General features: G+C 44.4%; 1 protein-coding gene and 1 long non-coding RNA gene across 2 annotated transcripts in view; both read right to left on the reverse strand.

Annotated features, from left to right (window-relative positions):
- Nucleotides 1–12,861: 12,861 nt before the first annotated feature.
- On the reverse strand, nucleotides 12,862–16,929 carry LOC143357875 (uncharacterized). Its single transcript, XR_013082894.1, has 2 exons — nucleotides 16,678–16,929; nucleotides 12,862–16,630 (listed from the first exon to the last, which is right to left on the reverse strand). It is a non-coding gene; the product is annotated as an uncharacterized LOC143357875 (long non-coding RNA).
- A 173-nt stretch (nucleotides 16,930–17,102) lies between these two features.
- The window catches only part of LOC143358417 (ras-related and estrogen-regulated growth inhibitor), a 73,111-nt gene continuing 69,987 nt past the window's right edge, over nucleotides 17,103–20,226 (reverse strand). Inside the window, exon 5 of the mRNA XM_076795556.1 lies at nucleotides 17,103–18,368. Coding sequence (XP_076651671.1) covers nucleotides 18,110–18,368 — 259 coding nt within the window. The 3' untranslated portion in view covers nucleotides 17,103–18,109. The remainder of the gene's footprint in view (nucleotides 18,369–20,226) is intronic.

Raw genomic sequence — 20,226 nt, forward strand, 5'->3', positions numbered from 1 at the left:
ATTAAATTATATTAACTAGATGCGAGAATTACATTCCGTACTCCATAATTATTGCGTCATAAAAGAAAGGAAACGCTGTAGAAACGTGCGGGAATAAGAACAGGGACAAGTAAACCGATGCAAAGACTAGGGTGATTACTAAATTGTAGAACTTATGACAATAACGAATCGGCGAGACACAAAACTGCAAAGACACTGGAGGAATTTGAGTTACGCTATTGGTTATGCTGTTTTCGACATTTTGAAATTGTCAAGAGAAAAAGTACATTTTCATTTCACTCTTTATTATATTATATTATTATATTCTTCTAAACCTTCATAAATATATGGGCATCTTTTTGCAATTAAGTCTTAAAAGACATGTGAGCCTTCTATATTGAAATCGTTGCAGAGTCCTAGCGTTTCCCTCTTATGAAAATGAAAAGCAGCATGAGTCTGCATCATCAGTCGGAAGAAAATGCATCCTGGTGAAATCCGTCGGAGGCCCCCATCGGGTTCGAACGGTGCGCGTACAAGTTTATTTTCAGGAAATACGATTATCGCGATCGTGCTTCTGGACCGGTGATAATTAGAGGTGATTATCCAGCAGCCGGGACTTTCTACGCCGAACAATGGTGCCCGATAAATAGTGGCCGCCACGATGCAGAAGGCAAAAGACTATCGTAAAGCAGAGGCTAAAATTACTGTTCTTAAGATATCGCACGGGTACCGGCGACGATCGTCGCCCGGTAGGCTCGCCTGTCTCTCGCGATAAGAGATTTATCGCGCAAATTTCTATGGGCTCCGCCGAATGTTCTGCCGGCTAAATTAATACCAGGTGAAACCCGATGTGGCACACGATCGTCAGCCTCTTTTTCGCCTAGTCGAACTAGTTTTCTCGTCGTCGATAATTTTTTTTTTTTCTTCTATCGATAATCACCAAAACACTTGCATTGTGTACTACTTGCACTCTCCTCGAAGAGTTTTCCCTCTTATTTCTTCTCAAGATTTAAAATTCACTCGTTCGTCAGCTCTTTTGCAACGAGTTACAAAATTTGATCATTTCTAATTGCGAGTGTCTTGACTTAAAAAAAAGCGATTTCAGCGCGCAGGTGTACTCTAATTGCACGATACTTTACGTAAGATAATTCCGATAGACGGAAGGGGCATCTGAATTTTAATTACGATACTCCATGGGCAGGGCAATTAAGACGCAACGTTGTACACGTCGACGTGTTGCCATATACTAGGCACTGGACGATACGCTGCAACATCTGGTCTAATTAGAAAGACAATCTTAATTAATGCACTAGATTGTAAAAGTGTTGGGTCAATTACACGGTACGATCATATAATTATTTTATTCGACGCGAACGTAACCGCATACACAGAAGTCGATAAAAACGTAAACATAACAGGCCATGATACATTAGTTAGCATGCACGATATACAACTAGTCCGGAAACAACAAACTGATTACAACAGTAAAATCTGTTGGTCACTTTTCTTGCACTCTAAATTCAATTGAATTCATTCAATTTAATTTGATTAAATCTCAAATTAAATCTCGCGTAGTCCGATATTTAAAAAGTGGTCTGTTCAAGTGCGTCGGAATATTGTTGCAGTACAGAATTTTCCAAATATAGGGGTCTGTATGAATGGTTACAGTGGTTTCTATGTACAACCGAGTTCGGAGACAATAGCTTTGTGCGGCAGTGGAATGATCGCGGTATAGACGCGTTATGGGCGGGTCGGTCGCAGAAATATTCAATCGTAAGCCGCGTGGACGGCCGCGTAGATCATAAACAGGGTCGAAAAATGTCGCGAGAGACGCGGGACCCCCGTGGTTATCATCGAAAATGTCAAAGAGCGAATTGGAGCGCACCGGGAAACTGGCGCCTCGCCGCGGCGCCGCAGCGTTTCTAATTTTACATCGAGGAATACGAGCGGCGTGTCGTTCGACGTTCCTCGTCGTCGCCCTAGTATTTTCCCGCCCCCTCTTCTCTCTCTCTCTCTCTCTCTCTCTCTCTCTCTCTCTCTCTCTCTCTCTCTCTCTCCGTTTACGATCGTAAAACGACGCCGGACGTCGCCTCCGGGGGCCGGATACGTATTTCGAGAGACAGACTGCAAAACCGGCCGCGATCAACGAACGATTAATAGATTGATCCTTGGTTACGCGTAACGCCGAACAAATCGGCCCATCCCACCCCCGGAAACGTCCGTTTCGCGCCCGCGTCGACGACGCTGCTTAAATCTCGAACCCCGTCGTCCGGTTGGCACGCCTGAATTATCTACCCCCGGATCCGGTACATGTGCCCCGCAATTTATGCGACAGCTTTTTGACGATTTTAATCGAGCAATGTGCACGCCGGACTCGCGTATTTTTGGAGTCGAAAGGGGAACGAACGCAGAGGATCTACCCGAGTTTGATGGATCATTGTATGCGGGGGTGTTGGGCTTGCTCGGTAGCTTGCGAGGAATCCTTCGGGGCTCGTGTGTCCCTCACTTTTCTGATTCAATAGGATCACTGTCTAGATCTTTAATTGAACACAAATTACCATTTGTAGTTTTTCCATTGTACCTTCAATTTTCAATTCGGTTTCCTTCGACACATCGATTTTCATTCGTGCACGTTTCAAATGCATCGTATCAATTATATTTCACGGACGATGGATGGTTAGATATTTCGGAGTTCTTTTAAATCGGTATAACGAATTACTTCCGTTTGACGTAATTCGATGGCGACGCTACACATGGCGCCAGCCGAATTTATTAGTTTTCAGAATATTTTCAAAAACTAACAATAAATACTGGCAGAATATTCTATCGCGAGACATATGCGAATAACAACCGCTCTAAGGATTTATACGACAGCACGAAATGAAACTTTTGTATTGAATACGAACTGCGAATGTTTCGAACGTATTTTTCGTCTCGGTTTCGCTTCTTCCGTTTGTCCGTTCGAAAATGTTTTATTTATAATCAGCGCGGAGTACGATAAAAGAACTATTAAACTGTCAACGAGATCTAATGAACTGATTACGTTAACCATCATTCCTGGAATTGAGATTGTAATTTCCGAATAATTCAACTTCCCCGTGTCATAGGAGCTCGAAACATATGCAAACGTGCAGTCGTGACTTGCTAAATGCATAATTCAAAGTTACGTAAGAAAGGAATAAACAAAACTCCCTTGCGCACTCCAATGATCCGCACAGTTTATCCGCAATTAACACCGATCCATCATTAATTATCGTATAGAAATCCATAACATACAGAAAGGTCCACGTAATTTTAATGGACGTGTTACATAAACTCAAGATTTTTCCTCGAAAGGGTATCGAGGTGTTAGTATCCTAAATGTATATTGACTCATTGGATTTGCTCACTTTTTTAATACCTCTTCTCTCTCTTTCTTCCCCTACCATCCACTAACACCACAAAACTAAACTAGAAATTTAAAAAAAAATACAATCATATTTTATCAACCCCAAAATTTATTCCAAAGACCTACATCTTTCATACAGCTCAACATTTTTTCAGTGAGCCGAATCTTCAAATTTTTTCGTGCATCTGTTCAGAGGTCCGAAATTTTTCATAGTTCTTAAAATCTCGTCAGAAAATCCCAAATTTTTCGGGGGCCTCAATTATTTTTTAAAATTTCTCCGGAGATTCCAGATTTTTCTTAAAAACATGTTTAGAGACGTTTTTGTACCAGAGGTCTGTTTCTTGCGGGCCTGAATTTTTCCAAATTTATAAAATCTGTTCGCGAACCCCGGATTTCAAAGAGCGCATTGCATAAGGCAGCCCACATCCACCGGCCGGGCGCAATTTACAAAATGTCGTAACTGAACGGTTGCAGTAACAGCGGCCGCGTTAATTATGTCGTCCATGATCGGCGCGGCGCGTAATTCCTCGTCGGGACGATTAAAAGCGCGTTTATCGCGACACACGGTCGGGAATATCCAACGTATTTATTATGCTCGGCACGGCCGATGCGGTAATGCTACGTTAATTAGAAATATTCGTTGCCTCCCGGTCCCGCCGGTTGATTTAGCGTCGAGCTGTCCCCAAGCTGTTTATTAAGCGTCGGCCAGCGAACCGCTCGAGCATTTGTCTTTGAACTTCTCTCGCGGGAACATCCTTCCGCTAACGAACTCCTTGAAAAAAGAATTTCCTCCCTCTTTTCAAACACTCCGCGCGATTTTCTGCTCAGTCTCCCCGCGCCGCCGCGACGGAACGGAAAAATTTATATTTGGCACAGTTACTTCCACCGGCGGCTAAATTTAACGATTTTTCTTTTTCTTTTTTTTTCTGCGGCAAAATGCCTGCCAAGCGAGTTCGTTGACACCGCGAGAGCGTTATTCTTTCGGGATGGAGTTGCGAGGAATCCGATGAACTTGGTCATTGCTCGATGATTCACTGCGATCGGAATCGTTTCACACCAGATACGGACGTGCATTGCCCCAAATTCCGGTTTAAAAAACTGTCAAACGTTGCAACAATTTACGTTTACATTTTAGAATCGTGTTACTTGTATTTAAAGAATTTTATCATTTTCATTTTGTAGTTCTAAATATCTTAGGGGGTGGTAATTCCAGTTTATCGTCAAATTAAAATGAATCAGTTCCGATCGATTATTTTTGGCAATGCTACAGTAGATTTTAATTACAGAACTATGTGTTGATTTTATTTACTAATAATTACTATAAATTCAGATTTCTGGTTTTATTGAAAAGCAATATTGAACCAACAAGGATTGTCATAGAAGGAATAAAATAAATTAAGCTATGATTACCTAAAAATGGTAAATTCAGTTTATGGGGTGAGTATCCACAATGCATAAATCAGAAATGCATACTTACATAAATAATCGACTATTAAAATCTATAAAGAAAAACAATCCTCGAAAAGTTCGTCGCAGAAGAATCATTTTAATAGCCCCGTTATTAAGACGATTGAACGGCGCTCAAAACATATTTCCGCTTTTAATGCTAAAGATGCATCAACCGGGATACTGGTGTAACTAATAATAAAACAATAACGAATAGTTCGATAATTTACAATCAATTATCAGAGATGCCATTACAGAACCGATAGTTGAAACAATTATACTGATACACAATAAATTATTTCCAATTTAATAATAATTACCTCGAATCCTCGTTTGAGCCGCGTTATAGGCACTGCGTTTGCCAATAAATCATGCGAGACTGAAAATCACCGTACATAGGAAACGTGGCTCCAAGGCAAACATTATTATTCAATAGTTTATGTACAGGGTGTCTCATGAATGTCTATCTTATCATCCAAGTTTTATAATAATAATCAATTGCGAAATTAAAAACCAAGACTTAATGTTTTAAACGTAATACCACTTATTATCGACTAGTTTCTGATAAAGCTTGAAATTCAATGACTCACAGGGATGAAATTTCGAATGAGAAAACTGTGTCGATTTTTGCACGATCATTTCGTGTCCAGTCACGGTAAATTTATGATACATTTCTATAGGCTTTATCTAATCTAAAGGTGACTAACTATGAGACACCTTGTGCGTATCAACGTGACTGCTGTATAAAACGACCTTACCTGAGATTAATGCGACATTCTTTTCGTTCGACTGGTTCGCGACGTCGAGCATTCTGCGAAGCTTCGTAAACAGTGCTTATCACCGTGGAATGTGGGCTGAAGACAATCGGCGATTAAACGTGACCTCGTATCGCGATGTTTCATCGCTGACAGGTTGCCAGAGATGAGCTAGGAAGCCGATTCCTTGCTTCGTTCTTTGATAATAATCGCTGCTTCGCCGTTCTCGAAACTGCGCCGAGTTTCGTTTGCACAACTGCCAAATAATTACTCTGGCATTGTCAGAAAAACTCAATGCTGGCCATAGCGTGTGCAGGGGCTGAATAAAATCGTAATACAATGAATTATCATTTCAGGATTTACAGCATCGTTGAGTTGAGCTTGCCGGAGATCAGATCTGAACTAGTCTACTTTAGAACTAATTTATTTCCTGAAGAAGTACAAAGGTTTCTGCGATCCATCGACCCAGCAGATATTTTAAAAATTGAATAACTGCCCCTTCATCGAATGACCCATTAAAATCTCTTTATGGTATCGTCGCGCACGACTTCATAACGCTGCTACTTTGTATAATAAAACACGTCCGCGGGTTTCTTTAAAACCAACTCGGCGGACATTCCAGCGACGTTACGGCGAGCAATAAATTCTGTTAAGACCGCAAGCTCATTAATACCGCGACAAATCGCGCCTCCCCCTCCCCCCGTATATTTCTCGGCCGATGGCCGGGCGTTCCGTTACCGTTTTAGTGAATCCTGAGTAGGCCCATCAGCCGCGATTACCTGCTGAAAATGACCACATTCGAAGGCCACTGGTTCTGACGTTTACGGTTAACCCGTGTGCTTGATTTATCACGCTCCGATCCGGCCGTTTCTCATCCCCGTGTCTACAACACCACTGTTCGCCGGGTTTCTCCGACGAAAAAGGAGAAAAAAGACGGTCCTCGTGGTGTGGAAGTAAACGACTGGAAACGAGAGAGCATTTACCTTAATGATACCTCTTTGAGGCCCGTTCGAACCGCTGCGCGCTGCCCGCCTGTTTACATCGGCCTCCGATGTTTCGCGATCTTGCGTTTCAAATTTGCGAGGATAAATACGGGACCCCCTGTAACGCGGTCAAAGGATGCGTTCCCCTTCGAATCCGAGAGAGAAAAAAATTCAATCAACAGTTTCTCTAGTGTCGGTCGAACTACTTCGAGTTTCAATGAGATCTTTGACGAGTTCGACAAACGAACATTCGAAGCATTACCTTGAATAATGTCTCAGAGAAGGGAAGACGAATTTAATGCTTAACCCATTGAGCGCTATGAACGCATATATGGGTTCCCACACCGCCATTCAATTTGGGCCATGAACACATATATGGGTTCTCAGGTAGCCCAGCGAGTGATTCGTCGTAAAAAGTAGGCGGGTCCACAGCACAACTCAGCTCTGAAAGGGTTAACTACCGATCGCAAAAAATAATTTTATATCTTCCTCGCGTAAGATTCTGTTCGAAATGTTCGTCACGAGTCCGACTCGTTGTAACACGGCGAGGAGTTAAAGATCGCGAAACCACCCTCTAACACCGCAGAAAAATACCGATCACCGTAGCCCATTGCAAGATGCAACAGGTAGATCGTTCTCCATCGAGGTTCACGTGGTCACGCTGACCCTTTCGAGGGCCCCCGAACGATAACCTATACACCGTTCCCTTCGGTGGATTTCAGTGCTGTTCGAAGGGGCTCTGCGACGAACCCTTTCAGTGGAGGTGGAGGAGGAGGAGAGGGGGGGAAAGGCGACTGCTCGTAGTATCGAGAGTTATGCGCATGTATTAAATTTCAACTCTCGCCCGAGGCCAGACACGCTGCGGCTGGTTCCTGCCTTGGAAGGTGGAGGTGCAAGGTGCAGCGAGTCGACCTACGACCTTGCCAGTCACGACCAGGATCATCCGGCGACGAGGCTGGGTGCACCGGTCTCTCTGTTGCGTCTAGCCCGCCCCCGCGCGCATACACACCGATGAATACCGGTGAATACCGTTTCCTTGCACCTCGTCTAAACGCAGAGTTACACACCGGGCATTATTGATGCGCCGGTCTGAGTACCTTCGCCGGACCTGGTCCGGACGGGGCCCCGGGACTCGGGTTACCTTGAATTATTCCGAAAGCTGGCTCTTGTTTCGCAGAGACTCGTCCGGTGGACCATTGTCGGGACGCGGGGTCAACCGTACTCGAAACGACTCCCGGTGCTGCCACTTTGTTTCGTTTTTATTCTCCTTTTTCGCCCTTTGCGCTCGGTACTATTTTAACAGACATTCCATTCGATCCTGGACATTTTCATCCTACCAGCCATCGTTAATCACTCGAATTTTTCACTCGAGTGGAATCTATTCCAGTATCATAAAAAGTACAGTGATTTCTCTATACAGGGTCATCCGTTTTTAAACGGCCAAACGTCAACCAGCTATAGAGGACCCCAAATGGAACAACTTTCACCCCTAACACTTTTGTTGATTCGAAGTTATTTCATTCAGTCTCCACGGCGTGCCCCATGTCAAAAAAACCAAGATCCAAAGGTCATACAAAAAAGTTGACTTAATAAAAAAGATGCCCCTATTTATTTTAAACCAAACAAAGGAAAAATCATCAAGATACATAATTGCAGTCCTAATATATTTAATCTTAAGTGAACGCAAAAAATGACGGCTTTTTGCAATTATCTAAAAATCAAAACCGAATCAAAAAAAGTGTTAGGGGTGAAAGTTGTTTCATTTGGGGTCCTCTATAGCTGGTTGACGTTTGGTCGTTTAAAAACGGATGACCCTGTAGATGTCGCCAACGCCTGCATGATAAACGTCGCAGAATTATCCCCACTACCGCGCGGTGTACCCAGTGAAGGAGTACGCCGAGGAGTGTTGGACATATATCGAGAATTCATTGTAGATAGTTGAACGCGAAGCCAATTGCACGCAAAGTGCTCCACACCTGTTCGTTACTATTGAAACGATATCATCCCAACGTCCGTGCGAGTGGTCCAAACAAATGATAATCTGTTAGAAGAATTATTTACACTGATTCCGGATTATTCAATCAGGAATTCGGGACCGGCATGTTCGCATCCGCTTCAAGACAGCAACAGGATTTTCCAGGCGACGCGGTGCGTTCCGGGCGACGACGTTACGAGGTGACAGGTACAAGGCCTGAAAACGTGATCGGGTTTAGGATTTCCGAAGGGGGTGGTGGACTGGTTCGGTGCCCCGTAGAAAATTCTCCCGTGGGCCCGTGGGCCCGGGGGCCCGGTCGTGTTACCGCGACGCTTCGCATCCCCGGTTCCCGATCTGTTCGCCATCTTGTCGCTGGCGAGAAGCCACGGGAAGAGAAGACAAACGAGCGGTGGCCGCCGATAAAACGATGCTCGGGCCGGCTCGATTTATCGCCACGAAATGGTGCACCGGCGCGTTGCACCGCCGTTGCACCGCGCTGCACCACGCGGTGCACAATGTCGGGACGCGAAGAGCACAGTGCCGGACACCTCCAATTTGCGTATTTCAGCCCGCGAAATTGGAACTTCGCCGGTGCGTGTCGCGTAACCCGATAACGGGGCTAACGTTTCAAACCGTTCCCCCTCGCCCCGCGCGTGATATTATCCGGCGCGATTTGCATTAATTGCGTTATCGTTTTGGAGCACGCTCTCCGCGAGACGCTTCCTCCGCCGACGACACCGTATCCTCTTTCTGCCGCGGACAATATAGTGTTCGCCCTTTTGCTGCGGCGCGCATCATTCGCAAGAAAATTGCTCGTCGGAAGAAATATCGTGAACACCTTGAGCGTCGCGTCTACCAGAAATGGGAGACGGAATTTGTTTATGTAGGTTTATAAATTCGCCGATGCACCGAGTATATCAAAGGTTAGGATCTGCTAAATGCAAGAAGGTTGGAAGAGTACTCACAGCATCATTTCGCTTTGTACTTCGTTTAACCCTTTGCACTCGGCGCTATTTTCAATCTAAAACTAAATTTTTCTTCCGTCTTGCAATATTTTCATGTTATTCGCACGAAACCGATCCGATTTCTACATATAATATTTAAATGTTTAGTAATCTATTAAATACAAATTTTGTAATCTAACAAATATTTTGTAACATTTTTTCTAATTTCTTTGAAATAATGCCACAATAATTTCTAGTGGTGCTTCAGAGTCACCACTCGAGTGCAAAGGGTTAATACATTACTTTGATTCTATGGTATTTTCCAGACTCCTACGTTGGCGCTCAAAGTGTTAAGGATGTTTAAATCTTTGTTAAAAATAAAGATTGTATTTAGTGGAAAATTGTGTTGCTTTCTGAAACAGATGAAAGTCCGAAAATGTCGCGCACTGTGGTCCCGAATCAGGATTCAGTAATTTAGAAATAGTATAAGTAATATTTTTAATAGTAACAAAAATGGTATTACGACTATTCTAAATCTATTTGTGCAGGATGTATCTACTAGCTGGCACGAGTTATTGTCTAACTCAGTTGTTAGTGAAAATAAACAAAAATATATTTCTATAGGTGCGGAATTGCATCTAATGTAATAAATCGCTCGCATAACACACGCTGCCATAAACAACACTGTTCAGCGTTTTTGGCGAGTCGAGAATTTGCGAACGCAATCGTAAACTAGACTAAATACAGGGAGAACTTGATCAGAAAACTGCGGAGCATCCAACGTATCAAATGTATACTCGACATTCCAAAACGTGAAGTATGCAGAATATTCTAACAAAAAGTGAACGGGAAGATTTACTTACCGAAAGTAAACAAACTCGTGTTTACAAACAACAAAGCTTGCAAATAGAAGGGTTCTGTTATAGGACGGAAGGACCGAATATATTTGCGTATCCATGTTGAGCAGAAGCGTGATGGAAGTGACGAAGGACGTTTTGAAGTCTCTACGGGTAGGTAAACATAGAAATGAATGCCGTCTCGCATCAGCTCAGGAATTTAGGGTATTACCTCCCCTCTGTGACCGTCGCATACCCAACCACGCCACCTAAATAAATCAGCGTGGAAAAGACTCCTTAGTTTTGAAAATTTGTCCTTCCATCAAACGCTCCTTTAAATAGATACCAAAATTCCTTACCTTCCACCATTCATATTGAAATTCCCCATAATATCAAATATTTGAAAAATCGTTATTACTTGTGTCCACATTGCGGATATTCATGCAGTCGTATTTATTAACCCTTAGTATACGTTCTAATGTGTGTAGATCAACGTTCTTAAACCTTCAAAGAACTTTTTAGTTTTCCCTCAAAATCATTTCAGCCCTTTTAACCCCTTTGTATACAGGGCGAGTCTCTTAACTGTACCACGTTCTATCGATCAACTATTTCTTGTATACAAAACTGTTTTAAGCGAAAGTTAGATTTACTTCGTGCTAAGGGTCCAACATTTTCCACACGAGAATTGCAGCAACGAACGCTACGAACGCGTAAAATCAGCAACGGAAACACACTCGATTAACTCGCAACAAAAGAACTGTACCAAAAACGTGCTCCATCCCCTCGCAGACAGAACGAGATCGAAACGGTTTCGCCATACGGCGCGGCGATGATCGTTCGATCTCGTTCTCCCTGTCCAAGTTCTGCCTTGGTTGCCAGTAAATCACTTGGCCAGCACGCGAACAATAACGCGCCGGTGATCAAGCAACACCGAGCCATTAAGGAGCCGGAGAGCACAGGTGTACTCCTTTTTCGTCGATTTTGAGCCGCGCTCCGCCGCCGGAAGACGCCGGATGCGAGGGTTCCTTTTTCACCGAAATTTATTAACGATCCGTGATTCACGCAGCAGGGAAGCCGAAATACCGGGCTGCTTATTTTTGTGTGCGCGTTCTTCCCCGTCTTTTTTCCTTTTTGCCACCCCCCCTCCCCCTCGCCATCTCTTGCTCCGTGCCCCGATGCATGGTGCTTACCTATACTCATCTCTCTCGGCTCCCCGGCTCCTCTGTCTTTTTCTCTTTCTTCCCTTCGGAGGGGGAGGGGGCTTCATTGACAAACGATATGGCCGGCGACGAGTTATCGTCGCGGGGCGAACGCATACACCGTGAAAGGGGGGAACACCGTACTTTATTTCTGTATCACGGCTGACAAACACGTGTTGCACCCGAAACCTTGGCCCGAATCGCTAGTTATTCGGTCAGTCCATCGTTGATTCACTCCGCCTCCCGTGTCATGTGCATCCCGGCCGGGCGAATCGTCTAATTTTGCCGCGGCGAGGGAACCCTGACTTCGTCCCGGTGATCTTCTCGTACAGCCATTCGGGACCACCAGCTTCGAGAAAATAACGTACGGGACCCTCGATCTCTCTGGCCGCTGTTAGGTGTGTCCTCTGTCATCCGCACGACCACGCTGCCAATTGGTCTGCGCTCGATCGCCTTCGATCTATAGATTTTTCGCTCGTACGGGTTAGCTTGTCGCGAACCTAAACATTGGTATTACACAGTGAACACCCGTGGACGAATTTTGGACCGAGGAATTGGAGATGTGCAGATTGAATTTGGAAGATAATGTAACTGAAAAATTAGTATCGTAAAATGATGACAGACGGATGCATTTGGACCAAGGAGGAGCGGTCACCGTGAGATTCGACAGTGGAGATGTGCAGATTTAATTGGGAAGATAATGGAACCTCGAAGATTAAATGATTTCAGAGTGAAGACACGTGTGGACGAATTTGGATCAAGGTCGCAGGTCAATCGAATTTCCTCCATGGTTCATTTTTTTTTTAACAAAAGAATTTTATTCTTTCTCAATTTACGATAACAAGTGACTAGCACTTAAAATACAGCGATCGATATCGGCCAGAATTCGAAAACCGCATAACACACACGCGCCCCTCTAGATTCTCCGATTTTCACACGCTATTTCTTTTTGGAATGTATCGATTAGGCACGCTCTGGAAGCACAATCTTTCATCCCCCGATAAAAACTCGCTCGTCGGTTTACCTTTTCTCGAGCCACGAACTTCCCTCCCGAACCAACGGAGATTGTCGATGCTGCACAAATATTTATCGTTCCACTTTCTATGGTGGAAAGTATAAAAATATAAAAAAAAAAAAGAAAGACGAGAACGAATTCAGAGAGACCGCGCGAAGAAAGAAAAATATATCCACAGCAGATCGAGGATTATAGACGAGACGAAATTAATTTTCGGCTCAAGGTCAACGACAACAAATCCACCCCCGCGCTCGCATACTTCTACCCTGTTGCTCCATTTAGTTTTTTTTTTCTTTTGTCGACGTTACCAACTGTAAATTTAACGTCAATCTACAGTCGAGGAAGTGACTCTCAGCCGAAAATTATACATATTCTCTGAACTTCTTTCAACTTCCTTCTTTAGAATCACAAAATCATCAGTCAATAGTTTTTTTTTAATGAATCTTTTTTCCAATGTTCATAAAAACCACTGAAGCTTAATCAAGGTGGTCCTTCTTTGCAATTATGAAGGGAGTATGTGAATCGAAGAAAAACAGGAACAGAAATGACATGATTTTGGATGTAACGGGTTAATCGAAAGACCAGGATAGCCAATCGAAAAACAATTATGAAAAGCACAAAAAGAGAACGTGTTCATCGTCCCGACTATACCAAATTCTCGAACCGAACGAAAAATCGATAATCGAGCCCAGAAAAGGTATGCCCACGAGGTTCAGAAAAGAACCATCTCTCTCTCTCTCTCTCTCACACTCTTTCTATCTCTCTAACACCCGTCACTGTCAATACGGAAGGCACTGAAAATATACATACACGTAATACACATTACGTAAGAACCTTAAACTCGACGATAGTCGCTAGCGTACGTTTACCGTAGAAAAACGAACGATCTTCTTTTACAAAAAAAAAAGAAAAAAAAACGGAGAAAAAGCTCGAACTTGGACACACAAAATGATCTCCTCTCGGCGCAAGAGAAAACGCAAGAAAAGAAGAGGAGAAAAGAAAAACGAGAAACAAAACGAAGGTTCCGAATTCACACGATACGAACGAAAAACGTGCACGCGAAACCGCGATAAATATCTCTTCGACGAATCACGATCGTGTCGGCCCATCCTCGAATTTGATGGCCAAATTCTCTCTCTCTCTCTCTCTCTCTCTCTCTCTCTCTCTCTCTCTCTCTCTCTCTCTCTCTCTCTCTCTTACTCTCTTTTCCCCTCATTTTAAATCTTACCATCTATGTTTCGACGATTCCTCGAATCTCTGTAGTTTTACTCAGCAAGTGATTGTGCGCTATGTACACTTAGGCTAGTTTCGGTAGGAACATTAAGGTCATCGAATCGATTACTCCGCGCTCGGTGATACTGTCGCGAAACTGCTGCGTATTTGCGTACCATCTCTGTCATTGTTAGTGACACTTTGGCCGAATCAACTAGTAGCCACGAAAACTTCAAGAATATGACAATGCGATTTCACGCAGAATGAAAATGTGAGATTTATAGCAGTGACCAGTAGATCGGGCATCTTTAGCCAGACGTAGGCTTTTAATTGTCGATTGAAAGAAACTGGAACAAAAGAGGAATTTACGTGTTCTATTAACGATTTGAATCAGGTTCCAAATCGAGTAATTAGCTGACAAAATTTCATCTAATCAAGCACATTAGAATCTGCTGTCTGACGAGTTTCGGCCAGTGCAAAAATTTTGTTGGATCTTCAATATGATCTTTTTTCAAGTATTACATGTTCTTAGCAATAATTAGCCTGAAACCAGATACATTTTCTGACTCGAAACAATGGCGACTGCGTATTCGATGAAATAATTGATTTCTGAAAAGAATTCCTTCAAAACTTTCTCGTTCGCTCAGCCATCATCGGCAGAATAATTTCTTCCTAAATTGCAGCTGATATTTCTACAAATGGCTGTATTGATTGACGTTTAGTTTGCGGCTGTTTCTGCACAAGAAACAAAAAAAGCATGATATAAATGTACGAGTTCGGTTTTCCTGAGTACGTAATCCGTGAAGAATTGCTGGTCCCCTAACCGTCCATAAATAATTCAACAATTACCCGGCGCGGACAAGAAGCACGGATGGCGTTCGTAGAACAACATCCCGCCTGCTAATATTCAAAGACGTCGTTTCTGCAGCCTCGGTGCATAGCGAATGCACCATCGACAGGTTCGCAAAGAGCGTCGTCGGACGTCTCGCGATCGTCCCCGAGCGCAGAATAAACTCTCGAAAGCAAAACTCGGCCGCGTGCCTGACATTACAACCAGTTCGTTGCGATTTGAGCTGCTCTTCCTCCTCTCGTGTCACGAGGGATCGCCGAGGGATCGAGCGATCTCTTTCGGCGGCGAGTTCTTCTCCACCTCGTGCGTTTAAATAAACGATCGTCTCGCCCACCCCCGAATACGATGACACAGTCGATGGCAGCGTTGCGAACGCGATCATAAATTCATTAACACGCTCGCTGCACTTGCCGCGCGCCACGATCCTCTCGAATACTGCGCACGCTTGCGAAGAAAGTCGAGTTAATTATGCATATTGTTGCTTAAAGGCGCGGCCGCGGAATACTTTGGAAAATCAATGACTTCTCTCTTCCATTACTTCTTTTGACCCGCCTGCAACGCCATATAGGGCGCCCGTGCAAAAGTTTCCCGGAAACGATATCCCTAAATAGAAAATTAATTAACACTTTGAACGCCAAACTAGAAACCCCAAAAATTCCATAAAATCAAAGTAAGTTATTTAATGAAATAAAAATTTCAAAAAATTAAATGTACGATACTGAGTAATCCTCCAACTTTCTTGCATGTTACAGATGCTAATTAAGTAAAAATTCATTTTAAAACCTGCACAAATAATTCCGTCAGCCACATATGGCTGACGTGGCGTTCAACGTGTTAACTACGTTTATTCAGATATCGTTCTTTTAGATATCGCCTCTGAATTGTTGAGTGGGAGTTTATAAGCACTTTTGTTATTCGCAATCTTTCATCACAATTTGTACGTACAAGATTTTATGGTTCCACCACTTTGCTCGTGGCAGAAGATGATTTTCTTTCCTAGTCTAAATCGGATTGCAAGCTCTTTTAAATATTTTGCAGAAAAATATATACTCTTCCGAAAACATTGTATTATCGAGGGCTAAATTGTTCGCAGAGGATCGTTGCATTCGATAAAATACTGTGCCTGCAGCGAACGTGTTGAGTGTCCTAGGGTGTATTGTATGGACTTGAATCGGCGCTGTTGAACAAAAATAGTGCAACGCTTCCGGTAACTGGAGATCGCAAATTTCGAGGAGACGTCACGGGAAAATCGCGGTCGCAGCGCGTTCCGGGCCTCTGCCAGAAGCTGCAAAATTTGAAAGACTGTCGGGTTTCGTTTCGAAGGCAACGCGAGTCCTCGCGCTCGGCGCTCGTTTCCGGTTTCGTGGCTGCGAAACCATCTCAGAACTAGCAAATCTTATAATATCACACGCGAAACGTAGATGGCAATTCTCTCTCATCAGGCGAGCCGGTTTCCACATCGACGAGAAAATCTCTGATGGCACGAATTCTCTGTTTCTTTTGATCAATTTTCTTTTCGTCGAACGAGCTCGAGTACCATTGAAAAACTCATCGTCTATTTTCTCGTTCAACGATTTTTCCGTGTAAAAGTATTGAAACTGATTTATCTACGCTAGGAATCGGTGGACTCCTGCTCGAGGAGTAAGCTCTGCACGGGAATCTCAACTGCTGAACACTTATTTTCGGAAATGAATACACTGGAGCGTCAGGAACGTGACGATAGCCGGCGACTTCGACGCCTGCACAGACGATGACGTGCTTACATCGGAATCACCCGATTCCGAGACTCCTCGAATTACACCGGAAAGAAACTGCTATGATAAACTAATCACATATCTCAAACGTGTCTTGAGATGCAGCTACGATATTCCAAGTCCCAATTATCTATTTTTCTCCTCAAGAAAAACAACAGACTTCGCAAAACGTAGAAACGAACGAAAAAGGTTCGATCAACTTTCCCTGTCCAGCTGTAAACAAAATCGAGTCAGCATTGACTTTCCACGTCGACGAGAATACAAAAGGAAATCTCCATTGACAACCCTGTACAACTCGTACACGAACCACCGAATACTTTCGAGGACGACATTGATTAAACAACGGTTTCGAAATCTTGTAGAAAAATGGTCATACCGTAAGTCGGGGATCGAGATGCAGCTTTTAGATTGGTTCTGTTCAAAACACAGACCTAGGAACTTTTATGAAAAATGTCTTCATGTTATAGATTCCCTTGGTTTGAATGCAATTTGCAAAATATGAAAATGAACATTTTTCTAGTACAAATTAACCGTTCTAAAATAATTTGATGCCATGAAATGTTTAGATTCTAAAATATCCTATGACACCAAGTTCTTAAGGACCCGGAATAGTCACGTGACTTTTTCAGTGTCAGCAGGTCGGTAACTGCTGTATAATTTCGGGTCTTGAGTCTGTGACTTAATTCATATCATGAATTCTGACGCCAGAAAAGTGCTTCAAGTTTTTGGCTTTATTTCGCAGAGAATCCTTAGGTGAAGAGGGCCCTTAAGGATGACGTTGCTATCCACGAAGGCTCTAGGATCAATGTGTTCTTGAACGAACCGTAGAAGTATGAAAATAATGTTTCCTAGCAGCGTAAGACAGGCATTCATTTCGGTCCCCGAAGAAAACGATCTTTTTCAAGGTTTACCAATCCGCCCGAACCGCCGATCGGAAACAAGGACACCCGAGGGTGTGATATAGTCCTGCCACGAGATTCCTGACGAGAGGCTACCATCACGATCGTGCCATTCCGGACGCGTTTAAAGCTAGAACGTTCAGGAACACCGGTCCGACCGTCAAGACTCTCCGGCGGGGTCTTCGGGGCCCCGGACTCTGAAACGAGAAAAGAAAAGGGGAACCGTACACACACACACACACTGACACAGATGGTCCGCCGCGTATCGAAGGATAACGAAACGAGAAACATGTCCTGCTAGCTCGGTTTCCACTTCGAATTTCACTCGAGGCATTCCGTCGTCGTTTCCACGGTCGCAGCAGTCTTTCACACGGCCCGATCAATCCGCTGTTCTCACGAATGTTTCTTAGCCGGATACCGAACGAAACGTCTCTACGTTAGGATCTCACGCAAATGTCAGACCAAGAACGGTCCCGACAGAACCCATTCCCTAGGCGTCGTCGGTCCTTGCATCTTTCCAGAGATCCTGAGCCATCGGCTGGCCGGTAGCAAGCTCATCCTGCACCCTCTTCCCCCGGAAGATTTTTCCGAGTCGAATCAATACAGCGATCCAACCAGAAAGGATGTTCTTCAGCATCCACCTCGGGAAGACTCGTCGACCGCAAGGTCCTCTCTTCCCAGTCGAAGACGACCGAACCCATGTCGAGTAGATCGGAAGGCCTTCAGGGATAGCTAAAGCTGGTTCGCTAACACCTGACAGCGGCTCCCCATGTCCTCGTCAGCGATTCGCGTAGACGTTGCTGCTTAGAACCACCACGTCGGCTCTCAAGTCTGGTTCGTCACGTCCTCCGAGGAGGAGGGCGCACAGGAGGCGTCATATGCTCAACGAAGGCCTCTTCTTCCGGTCCTTGGTGGTGTTCTTCCCGAAGATCGTGCCCAGCACCCTAGAAACCGAGTGCACGCCCAGCTTCCGGCGGATTGGCAACGCTCGCAACAGCTGGACCGATCGAGCCTCTCGGAGCAGAGCCTGGAAAGCCAGTGCGGCTCCTGCGGGACTCTCCGCCGCGCTGACTTCGTAGAATTGACAGCCGTGGGCCAGGGACAGCTGCTGGCCCTCGTCCACGCACACCTCTCTGAAACAGAAAAGCGAAATTATGGTTAGTTTCATCCTACGGAAGCGGAACGCACGGTGGAACGAAACGCCTATTTTCTTGGACACTAGGAAGACACCCCAGATCCGCTCATTTGCCAAATCGATTAACTCCACGACTTAACAATCAGAGAATATCGGGGGAATGCTGTATATACATTTTTCAAAATTCAACGTTCGTCACTCGATGATAATAAGATTAAAGAAATTAATTGTAAGCGCAAAAATTTCAACGAAAATCAAGTGCTTTGGCACTGTGAACGCCCGATTCTAATATTCGCAGAAAATTGTCTATAGTTGTCGGATGCATCCCTCAAAATACAGCAACTTTGTCCGAAACAAGGCACCGTATCCTCGTCTCCAATCTCGCGTTCAAAGGTAACAAGAAAACCGCGAAGCTCTTACATCCTCGCAGAGAATTCCACCGCAACTGTATTTATAGCATCCCGCGGGAACCGGTGCTAATATAAACTCTAAGAATAGACATCCAACGATAACGATATTTATTAATTTTATCTGGCTGACCTTTCTCTCCGAGAAAAAATCGAGTTAGCGCTCAAAGGAGGCAATTTTCCGGGACGACGCGGTCCAAAACGACGAGAGAACTCTCAGCAGCCTCGCAGCGTTGGAATTTACAATACCGCTTCGAATCGCTATCATTCCGAGGATGATCATACCGGGCCGAATAAATTGTCGCGGCCGGAAAGAAAGTATGAAAGCGGAGTCGCCGGCTGTGCTCGGCCGGTCCGCATAATAAACGAGTAAATAATCGTTACAGTCAAAGGTAACGAGGGTACAAAGAACTATCCTGGGTTCTCGAGCGTTGCCAGAAGCCGGAGCCGGAGCCGAAGCCGAAGCCGAAGCCAAGAATCCCCGCGGATTCGCGTCCGGAGAAAGAAATAGACAATCGCAAGGGAGCGTGAACGCGCGCGGTGTTCTTTCGCAACACGCGGAGACCGTAAATTTTCGGGACAGGAAAAACGCGTCACGGGGGATCAACGGAAGCTGTCAAGGTCCGTGAAGAGGATCGGAACGAGTCGACGGGTCAAGACTTCTTGGCAAACACCGTTCCGGATGAACGGAAGCGACGGAAGGTGAGTGAACGCGGACATAAAGGCGGGAAGAACGCGGAGTCACTGGAATTTCGCCAGCATGGACGCCACTGGATATTTATAATTGCCATTGGCGGCGGACCGGCGATTATAGGATCTTCGACACCAGCCGCAAAGCAAAATTAATGTCACAGAACGGTTCGTTAGCGCGTTCACCGCCGACGGAGCAACCACAAAGATTGGAAAACGTGATTTCGTCAAAGTAAAAATTGTCCTCGAAATAATACAACGGTATTTCGACGTTCTTCGAATGTTTTTACTGTTTTGCATTTGATCTCATTTTCATTATGAATCCATAAAACCGCAGTCTGTTCACACATTTTGAAAAAAAGTCGTACACGTTCAGTGCTAGAGACTTCTAATAGAAAATATTCTTGTGTCGTGACTAAGAAGACATTTTGATGGTACGGGGTTCACACGAGTCTGCGCGAGGAGCGAGAATGACTGAACACTGCAATCGATAGCATTTGACAGCCTCGTTGACCGGCAAAATCGCGGTGCATGATCCCAAAACGATGGAAATATTAAGTTCGACTGACTAATTGTATTTTTAATAACAAAGATGATACCGGACAATCCGCCAACTGTTTCAACCCAGAACTTCGATATCAAGTCTAACTGTATCGTTTCATGCGTGCTGACACTTCATAAAGTATTTTGTATAAAAATATTTGTCTTGTTAACGAGCTGTTCCGAACGATAGCTTAGTCATCTAGGATTCATTTCAGC

Source organism: Halictus rubicundus, chromosome 10 (assembly GCF_050948215.1).
Source record: "Halictus rubicundus isolate RS-2024b chromosome 10, iyHalRubi1_principal, whole genome shotgun sequence".
Lineage (NCBI taxonomy): Eukaryota > Metazoa > Arthropoda > Insecta > Hymenoptera > Halictidae > Halictus > Halictus rubicundus.